The sequence below is a fragment of the Rousettus aegyptiacus genome, unplaced genomic scaffold (genome assembly GCF_014176215.1).
Source record: "Rousettus aegyptiacus isolate mRouAeg1 unplaced genomic scaffold, mRouAeg1.p scaffold_m13_p_9, whole genome shotgun sequence".
NCBI classification, from domain to species: Eukaryota; Metazoa; Chordata; class Mammalia; order Chiroptera; family Pteropodidae; genus Rousettus; species Rousettus aegyptiacus.
Genome location: NW_023416312.1, coordinates 2,245,453 through 2,265,093, shown reverse-complemented (window position 1 = coordinate 2,265,093; position 19,641 = coordinate 2,245,453). Strand labels below are relative to the sequence as shown.

The window sequence follows — 19,641 nt, the reverse complement described above, 5'->3', positions numbered from 1 at the left end:
CAAGTCTTTCTGCCAAGGCTCTTGGTGAAAGTGTATCTATGAGCTGCCACTTCGCAGGACGATGGGCAGTACCTATAAACATTTTAAATGCTTGAGCTCTTTGACCCAGTATTTCCACTTCTGGATCTGTACTTCTCAAACCATCTGTGGCAAAAGATCATATTTTTAAAATTTCCAACCTGTCACGAACCACTGAGAGTGGAAGTCATGGCCATGTTGAATTGAAAATTCTCAAATTCTGTATTTATCTCATCACAAACCAGTAACATCCAGTCAGAGATCAGCATCAGTCTGAAGACCACTTTGAGTATCGCTGTAACCAAACTTATTTTATTCTATGGAGATATGTATATGTGAATATGAAGACATAAGTATTACAAAATTTTTTTGATAATACCAAAAGATTTGAAGCAACTGAAATGTTCAGCAATAAAGGACTGGGAAATACTTTATGTCATGTTCATATAAGGCAGTAATATATGGCCAATAAAAAGAAAAATGTACTCTGAGGAAAATTAAAAGAGCAGAACATCGAACACTATTATAAAGTCTATTCCCTTCTAGTAAATGAGCAATTGAAGGCTTAGATGAGCAAACTAAAAACTTTTAGAAGTTATAGCAGAGATTGCTAGCTATCTACCAAATCTCTTCACTACTTCTTTCATGATTATAGACTTTTTGCTGAGCATATTTCCCATCACACCTTGTGATTATGTGGGTCCAATAGGTCTTCATTAATGGAAGGTTAGCAGAAGACTTGTGCCACTGCCAAGGCTAGGCCTCAAGACACTGGTCTGAGTACTCGTCCTTGTTTTTTTCCCCTTGCCTCCAGGTGGAACCCAACTGCAATGGTTTCCAGCCTGGAGCATGCAGCTGATGCCAGTTCCCCAGAGGACAGCAGAGCAACAAGAGGAAAAAACATGGGATCTTGAATGACCATGGAGAGCAGAGCTGCACTGCCTACCTGAACTACTCTCATTAGGACTGGTACAGGTGTCTTAGTCCGTTCAGGCTGCCATCACAAAATACCAGAGACTGGGTAGCTTATGAACAACAAAGATTTCTTTCTAACAATTCTGGAGGCTGGGAAGTCCAAGATCTTGGTGTTGGCAGATTCGATGTCTGGTGACAGCTCGCTTCCTAGATAGCTATATTTTTGCTGTGACATCACATGGCAGAAGAGCAAGGGAGCGTTCTTGGGCCAGTTTTATAAGGGCACTAATTCCACTCTTGAGGGCTCTGCTCTCATGACCTAATCACTTCCCAAAGGTCCACTTCCTAATACCATCACCTTGGGGGTTAAGTTTCAACATATGAATTTGGGCAGGACACAAAAACTCAGGGAATAGCACATGAGATAGGGAAATAAACTTCTGTATTATTGGGTCTCTTTGTTATAGCAGCTGAGCCTTTACACATAATATGAACGAATACACAAGAATCTTTAATATTGACTTTCTCTAGGAAGTGAAGTTGTGTTGGGAGAGATATTTAAATTTCATTTTACATCATTTTGTAAAATCTGAATTTTTAAAAATTCATATGCAGGCATTAGCATATACTCATTTAAAAATAACAGGAAACAGAACAATGCTGACCTTCTCTTTACCAAATTATAAGTCTGATTTTCTCATACCAGTATCTTAAATGAGAAATGAGTAAATTCTAAAAACAAATGTTATTAAACACTGATTTTGCCATCTTCACTTTATGAAGATACTTGCTAAGGAAAAGGTAAAAGTGCCTGTGACTTTCATTAACTTTTAATTCTGTTGACAGAACACCGCCAAAGTGTGTGAGCTTAACAGAGATCCCTAATTCCTAATGCTACTGAAAAATCTACATTTTTTTACCTTACGAAAACAACCAGCGAACATAGGAGTGAGCTTCTAGCAGAGAATAAATTAACATGGCATCAACAGAAATAAGCTGGATCTTCCCCCAACCATTCTTTTAAAGGTGTTCCTTTCTGGAACGATCCTGATCTTGGATATTTGTCCCCATGCCTCAACAAACACCAGCACAAATGTCTCCCTATAAACATCATGAACATATAAACAAAACGAGATTCAATGTGACAATGCTAAAATTATCCTTGGCAAACCTGTGCTGATTTCCACATTTTCCATATTAAATAACACAATCACACACCATTTGTTCAGTTCCTTAGAAACATGTATTTCAAGATAACTCATCCTGCAAGATTGATGAAATTGTACTTAAGGAAGGATGGTGTATTGGAGATTTTTCTTCTTTTCATTCTGAAGGGACTATTATTCTTGGATAATTTCCAGTTATTCTCAGGTATATTTCTTAAGGTACCTCCTCAGGATTCATAACTGGACTGGAGAGAGGATGCTATGCACTGATGCAGAGGAATGAAAGGGACAGCAGAGGTGGTGGAGAGTACCAGAGTTGTTTCATTTGGGAGAAAAGCGTAAAGAGTGTCAACAGGTAGGTATTCTGACTTTGTGTTCTGACTAGGAAGTAAAGAGAGAATTAATTTCTCTGTTAATTATTATCCGAATGTACAAACTTCATGAAAACGATTTCCCCTTTGATGTCCACCAAAGATTTTTTTAAAGTATTTTCAAAAACCCAGTGTAGAGAACAATTTTAAAATATCATAGATCTATTTCCCTACAGTATATTTATCATATGTTCATCATGCAAAATGAACCATTGTTAATTATTCAAGACTTGCAGCAATGGCAATTGATAAATGTTCCAAATCCTTCTAATTTAGCTGCATCCCTTAAAAAATGGCTCTGAGAACACTTAAAAAGCTATCTATCTCAGCCTTTAAATGGCATCCAAACCTTAGAAGTCGAATATCATAGCCCATATTTATAAAATTCTAAAAGATTAACCCAACTACAACATAATATAATCATGTAGCCATGGATAGATGATAAATCTAAACAGCAGATTAACATCAGAACTATTAGCTATAGTTCCAAAAGTTCTTAGATATCAAAAAGAAGATGTAGTAGCCCACCTCCTGAGATTCAGTCTCTGACCAAGATGGCAGGCTGACCGCAGCCATCACAACCACCCATCTTGGTCAGAGACTAGCTCCCCTGGACTGAGGTGATCACTCCCAATGAGCTGGTGGGATCTGTGATTTACTTCTAACAAGTAGAATATGGCCAAAACGATTGGATATCACCTCCCTGATTAGATTATAAAAGATGGTGACTTCTGTCTTGCCAGCACTCTCTCTCTCTCTCTCTCTTTGGCTTTGATGAAGCAAGCTTCCATGTGGGAGAGGGCCACATGGCCAAAAACTGAGAGCAGACTTTGGCCAACAGTCCAGAAGGAACTAAATCCTGAAAACAACCACATGAGTATGAGCTTAGAAGTGGATCTTAACCTCAGGAGATGCCCTTGGCCTTGGCTGACACCTAGATTGCAGCCTTTGAGAAACCCTGAACAGAAAACCCAGCTAAGCCATACCTGGACTTCTGACCCACAGAGACTGTAACGATTGTGTTGCTTTAAGCCACTAAGTTTTGGGGTGATTTGTTACACAGCAATAGATCACTAAGACAGAAGGGTCAGTTCTTTGCATTTATATTATGTTGGTGGACCATGACTTAACATCAGTTAGTACTGTTTAATGGAATCAACATACAAATTATTATACCGTGAATCGTTTTCGGTTAAAACTACATTTTTCAGATTTTGCCAAAACAAGCCTTCCGCCTTGGGATTGTCAGGCCACTGGAGGATGGAGCTCTTGCAGAGTCTCTGCCGCAGTCTCAAATATTGAGAATGCTGTAACACTGGCTCCAGCAGGATAAACACAATCACATCCATATTCTCTTCCATTAGTCTCTGCAAGGCCAAGTAGAATGCTGTTTTAAAGCTCCAGCTTCTTGCATATTTTTTGGTTAAGACAAATACTGTTTTCTTGCTTTGGTTGATGCTCTGCATGAGGTTATCGATGATGGCTAATCCCGGGTCCCAATCCCTCTCTTCTAAACAGAGGAGCACGTTTTTTCCTTCACTCTCTTCTAGGTGAAAGCGCAGCTCATTTAGCACCCAGTCTGTAACAGAGGCATCTTTGGTGTCATAAGAAACGTAAGCATCATAGAAAGTTTGGGATGTGGAAAGAGTCCTGTAGCCTTTTACTTTCGCTAAACACACTTGATATATAAACCAAACATCCCAGTAAAACCAATGGTGACCCAGGGCAGCCAACACAACCATGATGGTGATGAAGGATGTAAAGAAACATAATATGGCTGCGATGGTGTCTGGAACACAGGTGGTTAGCTCTAGAGTCATAATACTCTTTCCTTTTTGATCCCCAGGACTGGCACAAGTGACATCTATCAGTCGAGGAATTGTAATATTTGGATTTTTATCCAGCCATTCTCGAAAACCTGCCATGTCACAGGTACAGTCTAAAGGGTTTCCATCTAGTTTCAAAAGGGCTAACTTGGTCATGTTGTTAGTTTGAAACGCGGATCTGTTGAGCATCTTTAGCAGGTTGAAACTTAAATCGAGATGTACCAGACTGCTGGCTTCAGAAAGAAAGTTGGAAGGCAGGTGGAAAATCCTGTTGTGACTCAGTAGCAGCGTCTGAAGAGAAGACGTGTATTCAGATAGGCTATAAGTTAAAAAATATAGACTGTTCCTACTTAAGTCAAGCAACTGGAGCAAAGGAAACTTGTAGAGTAATGTCCAGTTAAAGAAACATAACTTATTATCATTTATATATAGTTCGGTGAGATTCGAGGGCAAGTTAAGGAATGCTTCATCTGGAATACGCTTAAGATTGTTAAAGGATAAGTCAAGCCGTCTCAGACTCGTGAGACATAGAAAAATGTGCTTGTACCTGTTATCCCGAGCATTCCACATAAGGTTAAGGCGATTTCCACTAAAAACTAATTCTTCTAGGGATGTGCTACTCAGATTGTACTCTGTTAACGTATAAATGCTGTTGTAGCTCAGGTTTAAAACTTTTAGGTGCATTAAATTTTTAATAAACCCTAGACAGTGCGTTACTCCTGCTATTTTGAAATAGTGTTCATTGTGGCTGAGATCTAGAACTTCTAACTCAGGCAGTTCACCAAAAGCATTATCATAATCAAAGTCTAGTCTATTGCTTGATAAATCCAAATATTTGACTTGAGGCATAGCTAAAAATTCAGTTCCATTTAATGCTTGATCAATGCCATTTGAAGACAGATTTAAGCAGGCAATGCCAGGAAAAGCTTCAAATTGCTTTTGCCCAATAAAGAAAATATTGTTCAAGCTTAAATCTAGGGCTTTGCCATAATGTGTACATTCTGACTTTATCACAGGATTGGTGCCATGATAAAAATTTGAATGTGGGTCAAACTCAGTGTCTGCTGAGCGTGGCTTAAGGATATGACTTTGGACAGTGGAACCATTTCTGTAACTTTGCCTGTTATCATTTACCAAGGGTGATATCCTGTTTTCTGACAAGTAAATGACCGACAGGTTGGAACAATGTTTGAAAAAGGTAAAATCGATTTTCTCAATAAAGTTAACGCCCAAGTTGATAGTCTGTAAATTTGAGAGGTTCATCAGGGGCTGGAAATCGTCTTCTCTAAGTTCCTGGAACACATAACCTTTTAGGTGCAATTCCCGGAGATGTGTAAGATGAGAGAAGTTTGAGGAAATATTAATATGTGGTGGATATGTTTTTTGTACATAGTTATAAGATAAATCAAGTATTTCTAAGGATGGCAGTTTTGTTAAAAATCCCCCAGAAGTTATTTCTTGTGCTAAATAATTGAATTCAAGATGTAGCTCCTTCAGAAAAGGCATATTGTTAAACCAGGTTGCATTAATGTTCTGGAGGGAGGTGCTAGAGAGGTCAAGGTATCGAAGGTTGATCAGGTGTTGGAAAGCATTATCTTCTATCTGGATGGAAGCATCTCCTTTGCAAGGTGTACAGGGAAATGGTGCATTGAAACACCTTGGACAGTTCCCGCTTAAATCTAGTACTGTTAAATTTTCCAAATTCTTGAAGTCGTCGTCTTTGATGATTGTGGTGTTGGTGTTGCTAAGGTAAAGTTCTGTTAGAGATTTTGGCAGGTTGTGTGGCACTTCGGAAAGGATATTGAAAGATAGTGAAAGCACCTTCAAATTTTTAATCTCTTCAAATGCTCTGCAACTTACCTGAAAAGTTGTATTACAAGCATTTCCAAAGAAGCAGTTCCAGCCCAAATCAAGAGTTTCCAAATTGTGAAGTCCCGAAGTGTCATTTTTACTTATAGAAATTATGTTGTTTTGAATTAGACTAAGTTTTTTTAAAGACCTGGGCAAATCAACAGGTATTTTGTCTAACTGGTTGTCTTCAAGCAGTAATTCCATTAGGTTATGTAGTTTGAGGAATGCCCCAGCTGTAATATTCATGCCTTTTTTATTTATAGAACGATTTTCATTGTAAGAATAAAACATGGCATTGTGGTTTAGATTGATTTTAGTAAGATTTTGCAGTCCTTGAAATGATTTATTTGTTATGTGCCTAATTGAATTACCAGAAAGGTCTAGTTCTGTCACACACTCGACTGTTATTTGGGGAACTTCTTTCAGCTGACGATCGTTGCACTCTGCAATAAATCTAGAGATATCTAGACTTTTCACATCACAAGGATAGCTTCTAGAATACTCCACTTCAGTGAGGAACTCACAGGAATGAGAGATTAGCGGGAAAACGCAGGTCAGAAGTAAAGAATGAAGCGCCATGTTTACCTATGGAAAATCAAAAGTGGAGGCGCAGTGTTAAAATAGCGACATTCACCAGGTATTTCAAGATGAAATCAACAGTGCTTCACCATACTTTGTATGAGTTTTGAAGTGTGGGTTTTCTTCACAATTAAACAAATTGCATTACATTAAGTTCAGAACGATTTTAAGTTTTCACTGTGTTCAGTTTCATGGTGTTAAAAGAAATTGAAGATGGAGCTATATAAGATAATAATGATGTAAAGACTTGGGAAGCTTTTGTGGACGCATTAATCAAGATGCCCCCACCACAATGGGGCCAGGGCTGGACCATGACTATGGTCTATGCTAGATCTGTAGCACAGCAAGCTACATATCTATAGTTTCGACCTATTAATATAACTCTTGATGTCCCAAGGAGAGTTCAGATCCAGCTTCTATTACAGTATCATTCATTATCTGCAAGATAGTCATCTCTACTTTATCTACACAACCATATCTCTTATTGATATTTCCCACAATTTTTCTATACCTCTATGGTTGTACATGTCAAGTTCTCTTATCACCTTACATGACAGGAAAGTGGAACCCTTCTATTGATAATAATAAAAAAGTATCAGCTATTGTTCCAAACATAAACATTTTCTCACCCACATTAATGTTTGCAGCAACACAGCAAGATACGTGATCTTATTAGCCATATTTTTTAATCGAAGAAAAAACCTGGGAGGCTTAAGCAACCTCAGAAGGATGATACATTGCAGAGCTGGGACTTGAGTCGACCTGATTTCAATGTCCTGTTTTTAACCATTATCCATCATACTACACAATCTCATTTTGAAATCTTCCTGCCAGAACAATGCCTCAAATGTAGCTGTCACTTAAAATTTTTTTTGCAGAATGGCTACTACTCATATGTCCCCTATTGCATAAACATTGGCATTAATAACTATTCTTTTGTTAATGTTTTAAACTTCTGTGGGGAAGACATGATAGTTTATAAAGGGCTGATTATATTACTTTTAGTAATTATACAATGCAATAAACAGGTTATGATCAAAAGAACTCTCAAATCTTATCTCACTGGTTATGGAGACCAACCAGCCTTTTCTAAACTATATTTTTCACTAAAGTCCAACTTATGTCCTTATTATGAGTTAAACCAGATGTGCTTTCTTCTAAATTATCCTAAAATTTAGATTTAGTGGACTAGCAGTCTCTGTCATATCCTTAGTATATTGTAAAAAAATTTTACATAGATACTCATAATGCCGAGGGGCAATAATTATTGCCCATTTATAATAGACAAGAAAAAAAAGTCAACTGCTTATGAGATGAAAATTAAAGTGGACCAGAACTCCTGGGCATTTTCAGTTACTTTTATTTTCAACAACAGCACTATCTAGGTACTGCTGCTTAATGCTTAATTTTTACTAAAGAAAGCCCTGTTTTACCTGGTGTGGAAGGCAGAATTTTAAGATCACCCCTGTGACTTTTGCCTCTGGCATTACTCCTGTAATTATGTTACATTACTTGGCAAAAGTGACTTTATCTACATGGCCTAAGCTAATCATATACACCTTTAAAAGCAGAACGTCTTCTCTGGCTAGCAGCAGAAGGGAGAGTCAGAGAGATTGGAAGCAGGAGAAAATTTTGATGCACTATTGCTGACTTGAAGATGGAGGGGGCCACTGATAAGGAATGCAGGCATCCTTTAGAAGCTGGGTGGCTCCTTGCTGACAGGTAGCAAGGAAATGCTTCCCCACCTCACCTTACAACCACAAAGAACTAAAACTGACTGAGGACCCAAATGAACTTGGCAATAGATCCTTATCCAGAGTCCCGAAATAAGAGTCTAAGTTGGCCAACACATTGATTTTAGACTTATGAGACCTAGAGCAGAAAACCCAGGGAAGCCTACCGAAACTCTAACACACAGAAATTTAAGCCAATAAATGGGTATTATTCAAAGCCTCTAAATTTGGCGGTTATTTGTTATATACAAATAGAAAACTAATATGTTTAGATGATATGTGTGAAAAGATGATTCATGACTTGAAAGCATGCAGCTCTTGCAGAAGCCGCCATAATCTTTAGGCTCAACATCTCCACTGGGAGACCCAGGTGCACCAAGGGGGTAATGAAGCTTGGGGATGTGAGCAACTTTGGGAGGTGACCCAATGTTATATTTGCTCGGCACCTAAGCAGGTGTGAGCCTCCGTGATTTCCAAGTGTGAAAATTGCTGGATCTGGAAGTCACTTCCCGACTCTTCTTTGTGATTTTCAAGCTGGTGGGTGGCCCGGGGAGTCTGTTTGGTTACATGCACAGCTTATTAGTTAGCTCACAGTCTAGTGGGTTAAAGAGACATGAGTTGAACACAGCATCACAAGATTTCAATTGTGACACAAAGAAGTATATGATACCATAAAAGCCTTAAAAAAGGAGGCTGAGAAAGATTTCCCTGAGGAAAAGAAACTTGAGCTGGGATTCTAAGATTTAATTGGAACGTATAGGTCAAAAGAATGTTCCAGCACATACAAAGGCCCTGAGTGTATTCCTTTGGGTTTCTCACGCTGTGCTTTTACAGGAGCCTGGACAGGAATCAAAAGAGCATGTTTGGACCTAAGACAAACCATATCAGGTTTCAAGTCCTCAAAGCTGATCAAAACCTGCAGAGGACTGCTTGTAACAGTAGGACCCAGAATAAGAGGTATAGCCAAGAGGACTGGAATGGCACACAATAGATGACAAATAGAGATGTTGCTGAGGTCCTCAGTATCTCCATGTCACTACATTCAATGGACATTTTTCAGCCCTCATCTTCATGAACACATGAATATATGGAACCAAAAGACAGCAAGGGACGTAAGAAAAGACAAGAGTAGATTTTGACCTTTAACTAAAGAACAATGCAAGACTTTGAAGGTTTTAAGTGGAGTGGTACCATGCTTATTGATTTGACAGTGGTCACTGGCAAGGGGACACATAACTTCAGGAGCGAGATGATAGTGGCTTGAACAAAGTTGGTGGCAATGGAGATAGAAATGGATTCAGGAGATACTTAGGAGATAAAACTGAGAGACGTAGCAATAGATATATAACGGGGTGGGGGGTTGGATTGTGAGGGAGAGGGAAGAATTCAAGGTTACTTCCAGATTCCTAATCTGTGCAACTGGACGGAAAAGTGTTCCCTTCACTGAGAAAGAAGGTTGTTTGGGGCAGGGGGTGGAGCAAGTGAATATTGATTAAATTTGACATGTTGAATTTGAGTTGAGTTTGTGATCTTCCAGTGGAGATGTCCGGTAGGCAGTTACATATATCTGTCTTAGGATCAGAGGAGGGTTCTGATAGAAGGATGAATTTGGGAGCCATGGCAACTACAGCCACAGGGATTAATGTGATCTTCCAGGGCAGTGTAAGCCAGAAAGGATCTTCCACACTTCAATATCAACAATGATTTTTCTCATCCCTTTTTTCTCATAATTTTATGATTTAATTTTCTTACATTGAAATATCTTAACCCACTAGAATTGCTTAGGCATAAAATATGAGGTGTAGAACCACATTATTTTTTTCTAAATGGAGACCCAGTTGCCCCAACATCATTTATTGAATCATCTTTTGTTTAGCAATTTGATATTCTCCCTTCGTCATAAACTAACTTTCCTGTGTATATCTGTTTCTAGACTCTCTATCATGCTTCATCTATCTATTCATTATTCATGTGCTGGTACCACATATTTTAATAATTACAGTTTTCAGGTATGCTAGTATCTGGTAGGGCAAGTCTTGCTTATGATTTTTCTCTTGTTAATGGATCGCATCTATCGTACCTTCTACTAGGTCTTTCTTGGTATACACAAAGTATTGGTTTCTATAGTTAATATTATGCTAAACAACTATAATAAATTCTATGATTATTTAGAATAGTTGTTTCTCCATGTGATTTTCTTGGGTAAGCAATTAAACCATCTACAAATGATGATGATCTTCCTCTCACCCCTTATGCAGTCTAAATCATTTTTATTGTCTAATTGCATTGCCTAGTTACTCCAGAACAATGAAAAAATAATAATAGAGCAGAGACTAATTAAAGCACATACAAATAAAAATTCTGCCTCATGAAAAAACTTGATAGCCAAACATGAAACAATAAAGTAGTAGAACATGTTTGCAGTTCATATCACAGCTAAAGGAATGATACATTTGATATGTAAAGACTTTTTATGCATAAGTGAGAAGACAAATAACCCAATAGAAAAATGAACAAAAATATATTAACAGACAGTTCACAGAAAAAAGGAAAACAAATAGCCCTTAAATATAGGAAAAAATACTCGATTTCACTCAAAATATTACACTGAGATAGCATTTTTCACAGATTCTACTGTGTGGGTGAGGATGTAGAGAAGCATATTCTCATATTTTGCCAGTAGTACTCTAAATTAGTGCTGCCTCTAAGATAGAGAGCAATTCGTAATATCTATCAACATTGGAAACATACATAGGCTCAGCAATTTTAATTCTAGAAATAGATCCTAATGATAGACCCTCTTGTATGCAAATGACTATATACGAGGATCATCAATGCAGGGCTGCTAGTAATAGCAAAAGATTGGAAAGAATCTAAATGCCTATGGGTAGTGGTCTGGTTTTAAAAAATTATGTTATGTTCATATAATGGATTACTATGCAGCAATAAAATGAGAAGGTAGCTCTATTCATTTATTCAGTCATTCAAAAAATATTTATTATCTACTTTATTTCAGGGACTATTTTCAGGCTGAGAATACAGCAATGAACAAAACAGATTAAATTACCTGCCCGTACAGAGCTTACATTGCTAGATAGTAATGTGGAAAACACTATGTAGAAAAATAAAGCTGAGAAAGGGGATGATTATGTAGATTGTCTGATGCTTTTGTCATGATTAGATTGGGGCAATGAGTTTTGGAGAGGAAGACCACAGAGGTAAAGTGTCATTCTAGTCACATCACACCAAGGGCACATACTGGCAATGCGACTTGCAGTGTGGACGTGAACCTTGATCACCTGGCTGAGGCAGTGCTTGTCAGCTTCCTATTTTAATTTTTAATTATAGATAAATAAAAAATAAAAATAATTTTTTAAAGGCCCGCGGCAGCGGGAGGCCAGCTTGCAGACCCTTTGCATGGCAAACAGAGCACTGTTGGTAGATGAGACATTTCAGGTGGTCACTTTGGCAGGTCTGGCCTCAAGTTAAGGCGTCGACATCTAACTTCAAACGCAATTCTCTCTCATACAATTCTGAGCAATTGAGGTCAGGCTGTAAGGGGGTTCTGGAGACCAGGAGGAAAGCCTTTTGCAATTTGCTGTATTTCCAAAATGAAAATGGCATCCCAGAGAGTTTGCAGCACTTTAAAGTAAATATTGGGCCATGGAAGTGATCAGAGGGGACTTGTGAATGAAGAGCTTGAGGGTCCTAACTCTACCTTCCCAAAAGAGTCCTGAGGTAAGAACTTGAGTCAACCGGTTCTAAATAACCTGAATTTTAAGAGAAGGGCCTGGGTAGGAAGAATGGGAAGTGGTGAACAGGAAGCTAGCAGAGAAGTTAAGGTGAAAATCCTGACTATTCAAGCCTCTCCATCCTGAGGACCTCATAGAGGCAGAATAGACTGCAAAAGCCCTTCATTCACAGAGCGAACCCTAGCTCATGTCATCCAGTTGGATCTGAGGACAGAGCGAAGCCCAAGGCCCCAGCAAGAGCTGTACCTGGCCAGCTGAGTTCTTCCTCCTGGCCACACCCATTCCTCTGGCTACCAAAAGTTGTGACTCCAAAAAGGACATCAGAGGGAACCAGCTCCCAGACCAAGTGAGAAGGTTACCAGGGAAAATTTACTCTTAAGATGTAACCAATAAATAAACACTATCCAGCATGGCAGGAGAAGAATGGCAACTCTCCAAATAAAATAGAGAAATGCAATGAGGCAAAAGTATAGAGAGAGAACTGGCAACCCCATAAATAGAGGAAAAAAGAGCAGTTATGCAAATAAGAAAGAAAGTGGAACTATGCAAATAAGAGAGCGAGAGAGACATACAGAGAGAGAGAGGACACTTCCGTTGTTTGAGTCTGACAGTTGAAGGTTCCCACTAAAATGACAGTAAAGGACTAGGACCCTAACAAGATTAGAGAGGGCGTAAGAGAAGACCACAGCAGGCAAAGACCATGTAGGAAGCTGAAGATGGAAAGCAGGTGGTTGAGCAGTAGGTGCCAGAGAAGAACAGAGAAACTGAAGAGTCAACCAGAGTAAAGTCCATTCCCATCACAGAAGCCTGGAAAGACTCTGCGACTGGAGGCAACAGGCATGGCAGATAGGGCTGCACAGTGGATTGGTTAAGAGCACACATGTGAAGTTAGCTCCCCTCTCTGAGACTTACGATCTTTTAAGGTCAAATCCAGAGCCTTGGGTTCAGGACTTGAGGTACAAATGAAGGCCCAGGTGAACTGTCCAAGAGAAAACACGAGGGTTAAGGACAGTCTGTATCTGGAGTGTGGAACTCCCTCCACTTCTGTCCCCTGGGCTCTAGAAACTGACGGCCATTGGGTTATGAACATCCCACTCCAGCAGCCCAGTCAGGACACCGGAGGATCTTGCTGGGAAAGCAGATGGGCACAATAATAGTAGGGCCACGGCTGCAAAATTTAAGGGGATACCCCCAAAACTTAGTCATCAAGATGAATACTATTTTAAAAACTGAAAATCCCTGATGGACAAAATATCAAACAAGGATACTTTAAACAAGGACAGATTCTGACCCCGCACTTGCAATGCCCTGTTCTGCCTGCCTCACCCTCAGCCAGGCTCTGGTTACAAAAAAAACTTAATTTGTTTATTAAAACAGGCAAATGGCTTGCTGTCCAGAGCTTACCAGGTTGATTTTTTTTAAATACAGCATTAAAATATTATTGATCTTGATTATTGATCTCGATTATTTTTGGTACCCTCCCTCCCTTAAATTTGGTACCCAAAGCAAACGCCTCACTCTCCTCGCCCTAGTCAAAAGCCGAGTGCACCCATTTGTCCTGAGCTGAGGCTCAACCATAGACTGGGAAACCCTGCTCTTTCGTTTGGAGCTTCTCTTTGGTGCCCCTCTCTTCATTATGAAATAACAGCCAGCACCAGTCACCTGGGAATTCACCCAGTATGAAAAGGAGGTCGACCGAGAAAAAGAAAACAAAATCAGAGACCCAACAATTGGTGGAATCAAGCATCTGGCAACCCAGGACACTGGTTTATGGTTTCTTTTCTTAATGTGGATCTTGTCTTGCACAGGTTCTCAATTCCTTCTCTGCAATTCAGAAATTCTAAAAGATTTGAACATCGGGAGATTTTGTTTTTGTTTTTGTTTTGTTTTGTTTTGTTTTGTTTTGTTTTGTTTTGTTTTGTTTTGTAATGTTTTTGGCAGCATAACCTGATCTAAACTAACTTAAAGCTACCATCGTCTTTATTTATCCACTTAGTGTGAACATTTTAGTATCATGGCAGAAATAGCCATGTGTGTGACCTGGACCCATTGGGAGTGTTTTGTCATATGTCATATAGGTAACATGTTATCTTACTAAAACAGGAATTCCGAACTTTGACACAATTCTGACCCGCAGGTTTTGGATCAGAGATTGTGCATCAGTACTTAAATCTCCTTCACTGGGGACACATTAGCAATTCCTGAATTTTTCTGGGCATGTGTTAAATTGGAAAATAGAATATGGCCGTCAACTGGGCCAAATTATGACTTTCATGGGCCTGAGTCATTTTGCCCTTCATGAGCCTCTTCCTCCATTAAAAAAAAGTAAAATTATATTTTATGACCACATTGGTATAAATTAGTGTTGCGCATTGGTATTGGGTTGGAACATCCAGAAAAAATTTTGCTGATTTTAAAAGTTAAATCTTTGCTTAAAGCATCATGGGCCCTAGGCTTTATGCTTTCTGTGCCTAAGGAGAAATTGGTTCTGGTCGTCAGTGAGGGTATAATGGGGCTCAGATCAGGTCTCCGGAGACAAGTTAAGTTGGAGACACTTCCTGGAAAGTAGATTATTAGAATAGGAGCTGGTGAAGTGAAAGGACTATGATTAAGTAGAAGTCGCAGAATAGAGGATCAAAAAATGTGAAGTGTTGCAGGTTGAATTATGTGTCCCCACAAAGATATGTCGAAGCAGTTTTAAACTCTGTACTTGCGCATGTGAACTCATTTGGAAATAGGGTCTTTACAATGAGTTCATACTAGGTTAGGGCAGGCCCTACTCCAATGACTGATATCCTTATAAGAAGAGGGATATTTGAACACAGACACATACAGGAAAGAAGACCATGTGAAGAAGGAGGTAGAGATTGGGGTTACAAGCCAAGGAATGTCAAGGACTGTCCACTACCACCAGAAGCCGGGAGAAAGGCACAATATAGACTTTCCCTCTGGGACCACAAGAAGGGACCAACTCTGTTGACAATGCCTGGATTTCAGACTTCTGGCTTCCAGAATCATGAAAGGATAAATTTGTTGTTTTGAGCCACCAGGTTTGAGGTACTCTGTTACAGCAGCCACAGGAAAGAGAGTAAGAGCAGAGAGTGGGTAATTAAGAGCTGTTCAGTGAAACCCACTGCATAGAACTGATGTGGATGATGAGGTCTGCATGGTCTGCATCTTTCACTGGGCGTTGCGTTGGAACACCCAGAAAAAATCAAGACCTATTTCTGCAAAGAAAGCATGTGAATCACACCTCAAAAGAAATCTGCTTAACTTCCCCCTCCCTGCCAAATACAGCTGTTGCTAGCAACCAAAGAAGCAATTTCACAACTGTTTTCCTATTTTACATACCGAATCAATTCTTTGTTTGGGTCCATGGTGCACAATAGTCCAATTCCCTCCTTTGGGTTCTGAAGGAGCCAAATGTTACAATGAAAATGACCTGTCTCAGTCCTCGCCCAAAACTTCCTTCTCAACTTGGACCCCAATGGACACCAAAACCACAATTTTTAAAGGCCAGTGCAGTTTGAAGAACAGTTCAGAAAAGTCTGTCTTAGCTGAGGAACCCTGGAAGTCAGAATGAGCCAAGGGGCCACCCCCATAACCTAGCCCCTGGGGTGAGAGTGGCAGGCAGGACAGAGACTGGGTGCAAAAAGACTGACCTCACTAGGGGATACTACAATCCTGCAGGTTTCCCCACACACTCTAAGGTGAAGGTGGTCTGCGAGGTGCCTGAGGCTGCCTTCCTGGAATCAAATGGCTTTTTACCTTTTCACACCCCTTTTCAGGCTGCAAGCAGAGAGTTTGCAACGATGCTTCCTTTCTTCTCTCTCTTCAAAGGCTTCCTTTGCCAACATGTGATTTGCCACAGCCCATCTCTTTAGCTGCACCCCTTTCTCGGGATGGGTCCTGCTGGCGTCCCCTAATACTAAAATGTCAAGAGAACCTATTGCTTATAAGATGTGATTAATCCCCCTAATTGAATTACTTAATTGGGTATTTTGTGGGATTCGACTGGAACTGAATTTTTGCCAAACTGGAAATATTTCTGATTTTGAATGGGTTCTGATTCATTTGCATTAACTATGCTGACAACTGGTACATTATGTAAGTAATAAAAAAAAAATGGTCATACAGATAGGATTTATCACCTTAGATGAAATTTACAATTAATAATAGATACTTTATTTTATCCATTCCAAATTCGATGGATTTACTAACGGCTTTGGAGGACAAAAGAACCCACTATACCACATTTAAGGTACCTATAAATGAAGGCATGGATCCTGATTTCATATACATAAAAATATGAAAAATTATGCTATTTGAATTCCGGGCAATATGGTAGGGAGCATTTGGTGAGTGCTTTCCCAGGAGACAAACACTGGGCTGAGTGTGAGGCATGCATTTCCTTATTTAATCCCCCTACAAATCAGTGAGGCAGGTGCTGTCATAAGACCCCATTTTACAGACGTGGAACCTAAGAGGCTAATTTACTCGAAGTTACTCAGATGAGAGGTGGCAGAGCTGAAAGAGCTTACATGGGTACCTGAGTAGTTAAAAAATTAGCCGGAACCAAGGGGCCAGCTAGCAATGGTCTGGTTTGGATTATCAGCAGAAACACCATAGCCATACCTGGAACCTTCAAGATTTGATTGCCGAGGTGGATTACCCACCTTTCTGCAATGATCAGTCTACCACAGAGCACTCTGTAATCTCACGGAACAACTGGAAATCCACCGACTTTAGATATATGGACCAACTAACTAGCAGTTCTTTGTAACTATCTGAAAAGCCAACATAGCCCGTACTTACTAATATCGGTCCAGAACTGTAGGTAATACATTAAAGTTTACTGTGTCTTTATAGCCCCGAAGAGTCATAAATTAGAGATAATAGTTTAAAAAATAATCAATCCCTCAAGTCCATTTAATAACTCAGTTGAACTCAAATACATTCCATTGGAATGATGCTCCCCCCTCAACAGACCCTGGAGGTGACATTAAAGCACACTTACAAACAGCATCCAACTGAGTTTCAAGGACTAACCCTGGCTAATGACATCCTCTCTTATGAGACACACCGTGATACTCCATAAGTCTGGGGTGTCCACGGGGCGGGCTCCTGTCTTATAAACCCTCACGCTGCATCAGGGTTAGCACATAGAAGGATAAGGGGCAGTGGCTGAAGGAGAGAATGAACTTTGCCAACTGCCCTCACCCTGCTCCACAGCATCAGCTTTTCAGATAATCATTATTTTGCTCTTGGAAGTCAAACCAAGGGGCTAATGAACAAGTTTTGGGTCTTCTTGCAGCCTTGTCATCCTCTTTAGTACCGGACCCAAGAGACCTGTTTAAATGCCACTTAGGCAGTTGTTCTCAGCTGTGGCTGAATGCTGAGATACCTGGGGAGTCAGAAAGCTGCAATGCCCAGCTCCCACCCCCCGAGACTCTGATTTCATTGGTCTGGGGTTCAGCCTGGCAGCAGAACTTTTAAAAAGTTTCTCTATGATTCTAATACATAGTCAAGGCTAAAAACCCCTGTTCTGAGGCCAGGTGGGAGGGAGGTGGGCAGTTTTGCAAGTTTAGCTTGATTTTATTATTATTCCATTTTTCACTTTCGTACAATATAATTATATTGGCGATCTCAATGGTTTACAAGTATCAAGTAGAAGTTAACATCAATTGCCACTCCGTACGTGTCATTAGTCCTCTTGGTCTCATTCCTTATGAGCCATTGCAGTCATTTTGTAAAGCACCATCAGATTTCAGCACAGAATTAATTTACTTCCAAGGTCTATAATGGGCATTAAATGGATACAAAAATTAACCAAAAATCCCTTCAATATACATTAAATGGTGGTAAAAATGACTGTATGAAGTTTAATGAGCACCAAATGAGCGTGGAAAAATATAAGGAAAAATTTGGATGAGCTCTTGAAATCTGGCTTTTCAGCTGTTCTTAGATCTTATTGAATTTTCTAGAAAACATATCATCTTTTAAAATTATAAAGTTTGTTTTTCGATCTGCCAGTTCTCGACAGTAACAAAAACTGACCACCTGCTATGCTTAAACGCTAGAGAATATAATTTTAGAAATAGTAACCTGTTACTTTATAACCTCTAACAAGAAAAGCAATAATTAAAGTTGACCATTAAGCTCCTTGTAGTATATTAATTTCAGGCCTAGGCACCAGCAGATGACTCGCGTATGTGAGGGAACAGAGTTTGTCTTTTTCTGTAGAAATAGCCAATAAGAAACTCCTCTTACCTGCTTCACCTCCAACCTGTTGCTTCTAGAAGAGAATACTGTTTCTGGCAGGATCAGAAAGGAACTTTCCAGCTCGGTTCCTGCCTTGGAATTTGCTTCGTTTCCTGTCCAAAAAATTAAGACCACTGCATTTGGTTTTCGAAATTTCCTGTACACCAGGCCACTTTACCTACATTCAGAGTTGCTTTAGTACTTAACCTTTTTATCTTAATTTGCCCATTCGTCACTTTCTCTGTTCACGCCACTTGCCACCAAACCGTATCTCAGGATCAGAAATCATATATTTTGTTGGAAAGATTCATTAAAAGAGTAGAAGCTACTTACCACTTTTCTGTTGTCAATTTTTCTCATTTCTCAGTCCGTAGCCTGCACGCAGCACTGCAGAGTGGTACCCTCTGTGCAGTGGGTATGGGACATATGGCGAAGAGAAACTGGCTAACTTCCTGAAATGGGTCACTTTACCATCAGTGGAAACTAGCATGTGTTTTGCAGAAGTTTATGTGACAAGAAGGGAACTTGTGATTTCTTAACTTTTGCCAAATCATTTATTCATTGGGCTTTAAAATTTCAAAACTAATATTAGGGGCAGGAAAGTCATTTATAAAATGATTTGAATATAACCCAAGCCAGATATATATAGTATATTTTTGTGAGCTTGCATATATTCATGTGTATGTAAATATGCGGGTGAGTATGAGTGAGGCTGTAAGGATCTCCCCCAAAATGTTAATGGTAGTCAGTTAGTTCTGCAGTGCAAGATTGGGGGAAAATGAGGGAGAGATTTAGAATTCAATTTAGAATCGCCTAAACTAATCCTTTGTTATTTAATTCACAGATGTAGTTAAGTAACATTTGTATTGCTTCATCTTTGCTCCGCACATTTCCAAGACAGCACACAGCAAGGTGGGTGTGGGTCCCTCACCAGGCTGTGGCTACAGAGAGGGCATCTTTCTCCTGGGTGTCCCTGTATCTCAGCCAGCACCTGGCGCAGAGTATAAACTCCATAAACATATGTTGAATGAATGAGCAAGTGAATGGATGACCGTGAGCGTTCATGAGGCAGGAAAATTTAATTCCCTGATTTGGCCTGATAAGCGCATTGGATTATAAACTCTCAGAGAGAGGGCCTCGAGATTTAACTAAGAGAAGAGATCAGCAAA

The 19,641-nt window shown here is 39.6% G+C and overlaps 1 protein-coding gene across 13 annotated transcripts in view; it reads right to left on the bottom strand.

Annotated features, from left to right (window-relative positions):
* Positions 1-3,551: 3,551 nt before the first annotated feature.
* TLR8 (toll like receptor 8) overlaps positions 3,552-19,641 on the bottom strand; it is a 29,008-nt gene continuing 12,918 nt past the window's right edge. For 4 of the 13 annotated variants that reach the window (XM_036226885.1, XM_036226887.1, XM_036226888.1 and 1 more), the window contains 3 exons: positions 18,482-18,585; positions 13,124-13,190; positions 3,558-6,732 (listed from right to left, as the gene is read on the bottom strand). In XM_036226885.1, the coding sequence (XP_036082778.1) occupies positions 3,607-6,726 (3,120 nt within the window). In that variant the 5' untranslated portion in view covers positions 6,727-6,732; positions 13,124-13,190; positions 18,482-18,585 and the 3' untranslated portion in view covers positions 3,558-3,606. The other 9 variants (XM_016119500.2, XM_016119491.2, XM_016119515.2 and 6 more) reach the window with 9 other exon arrangements.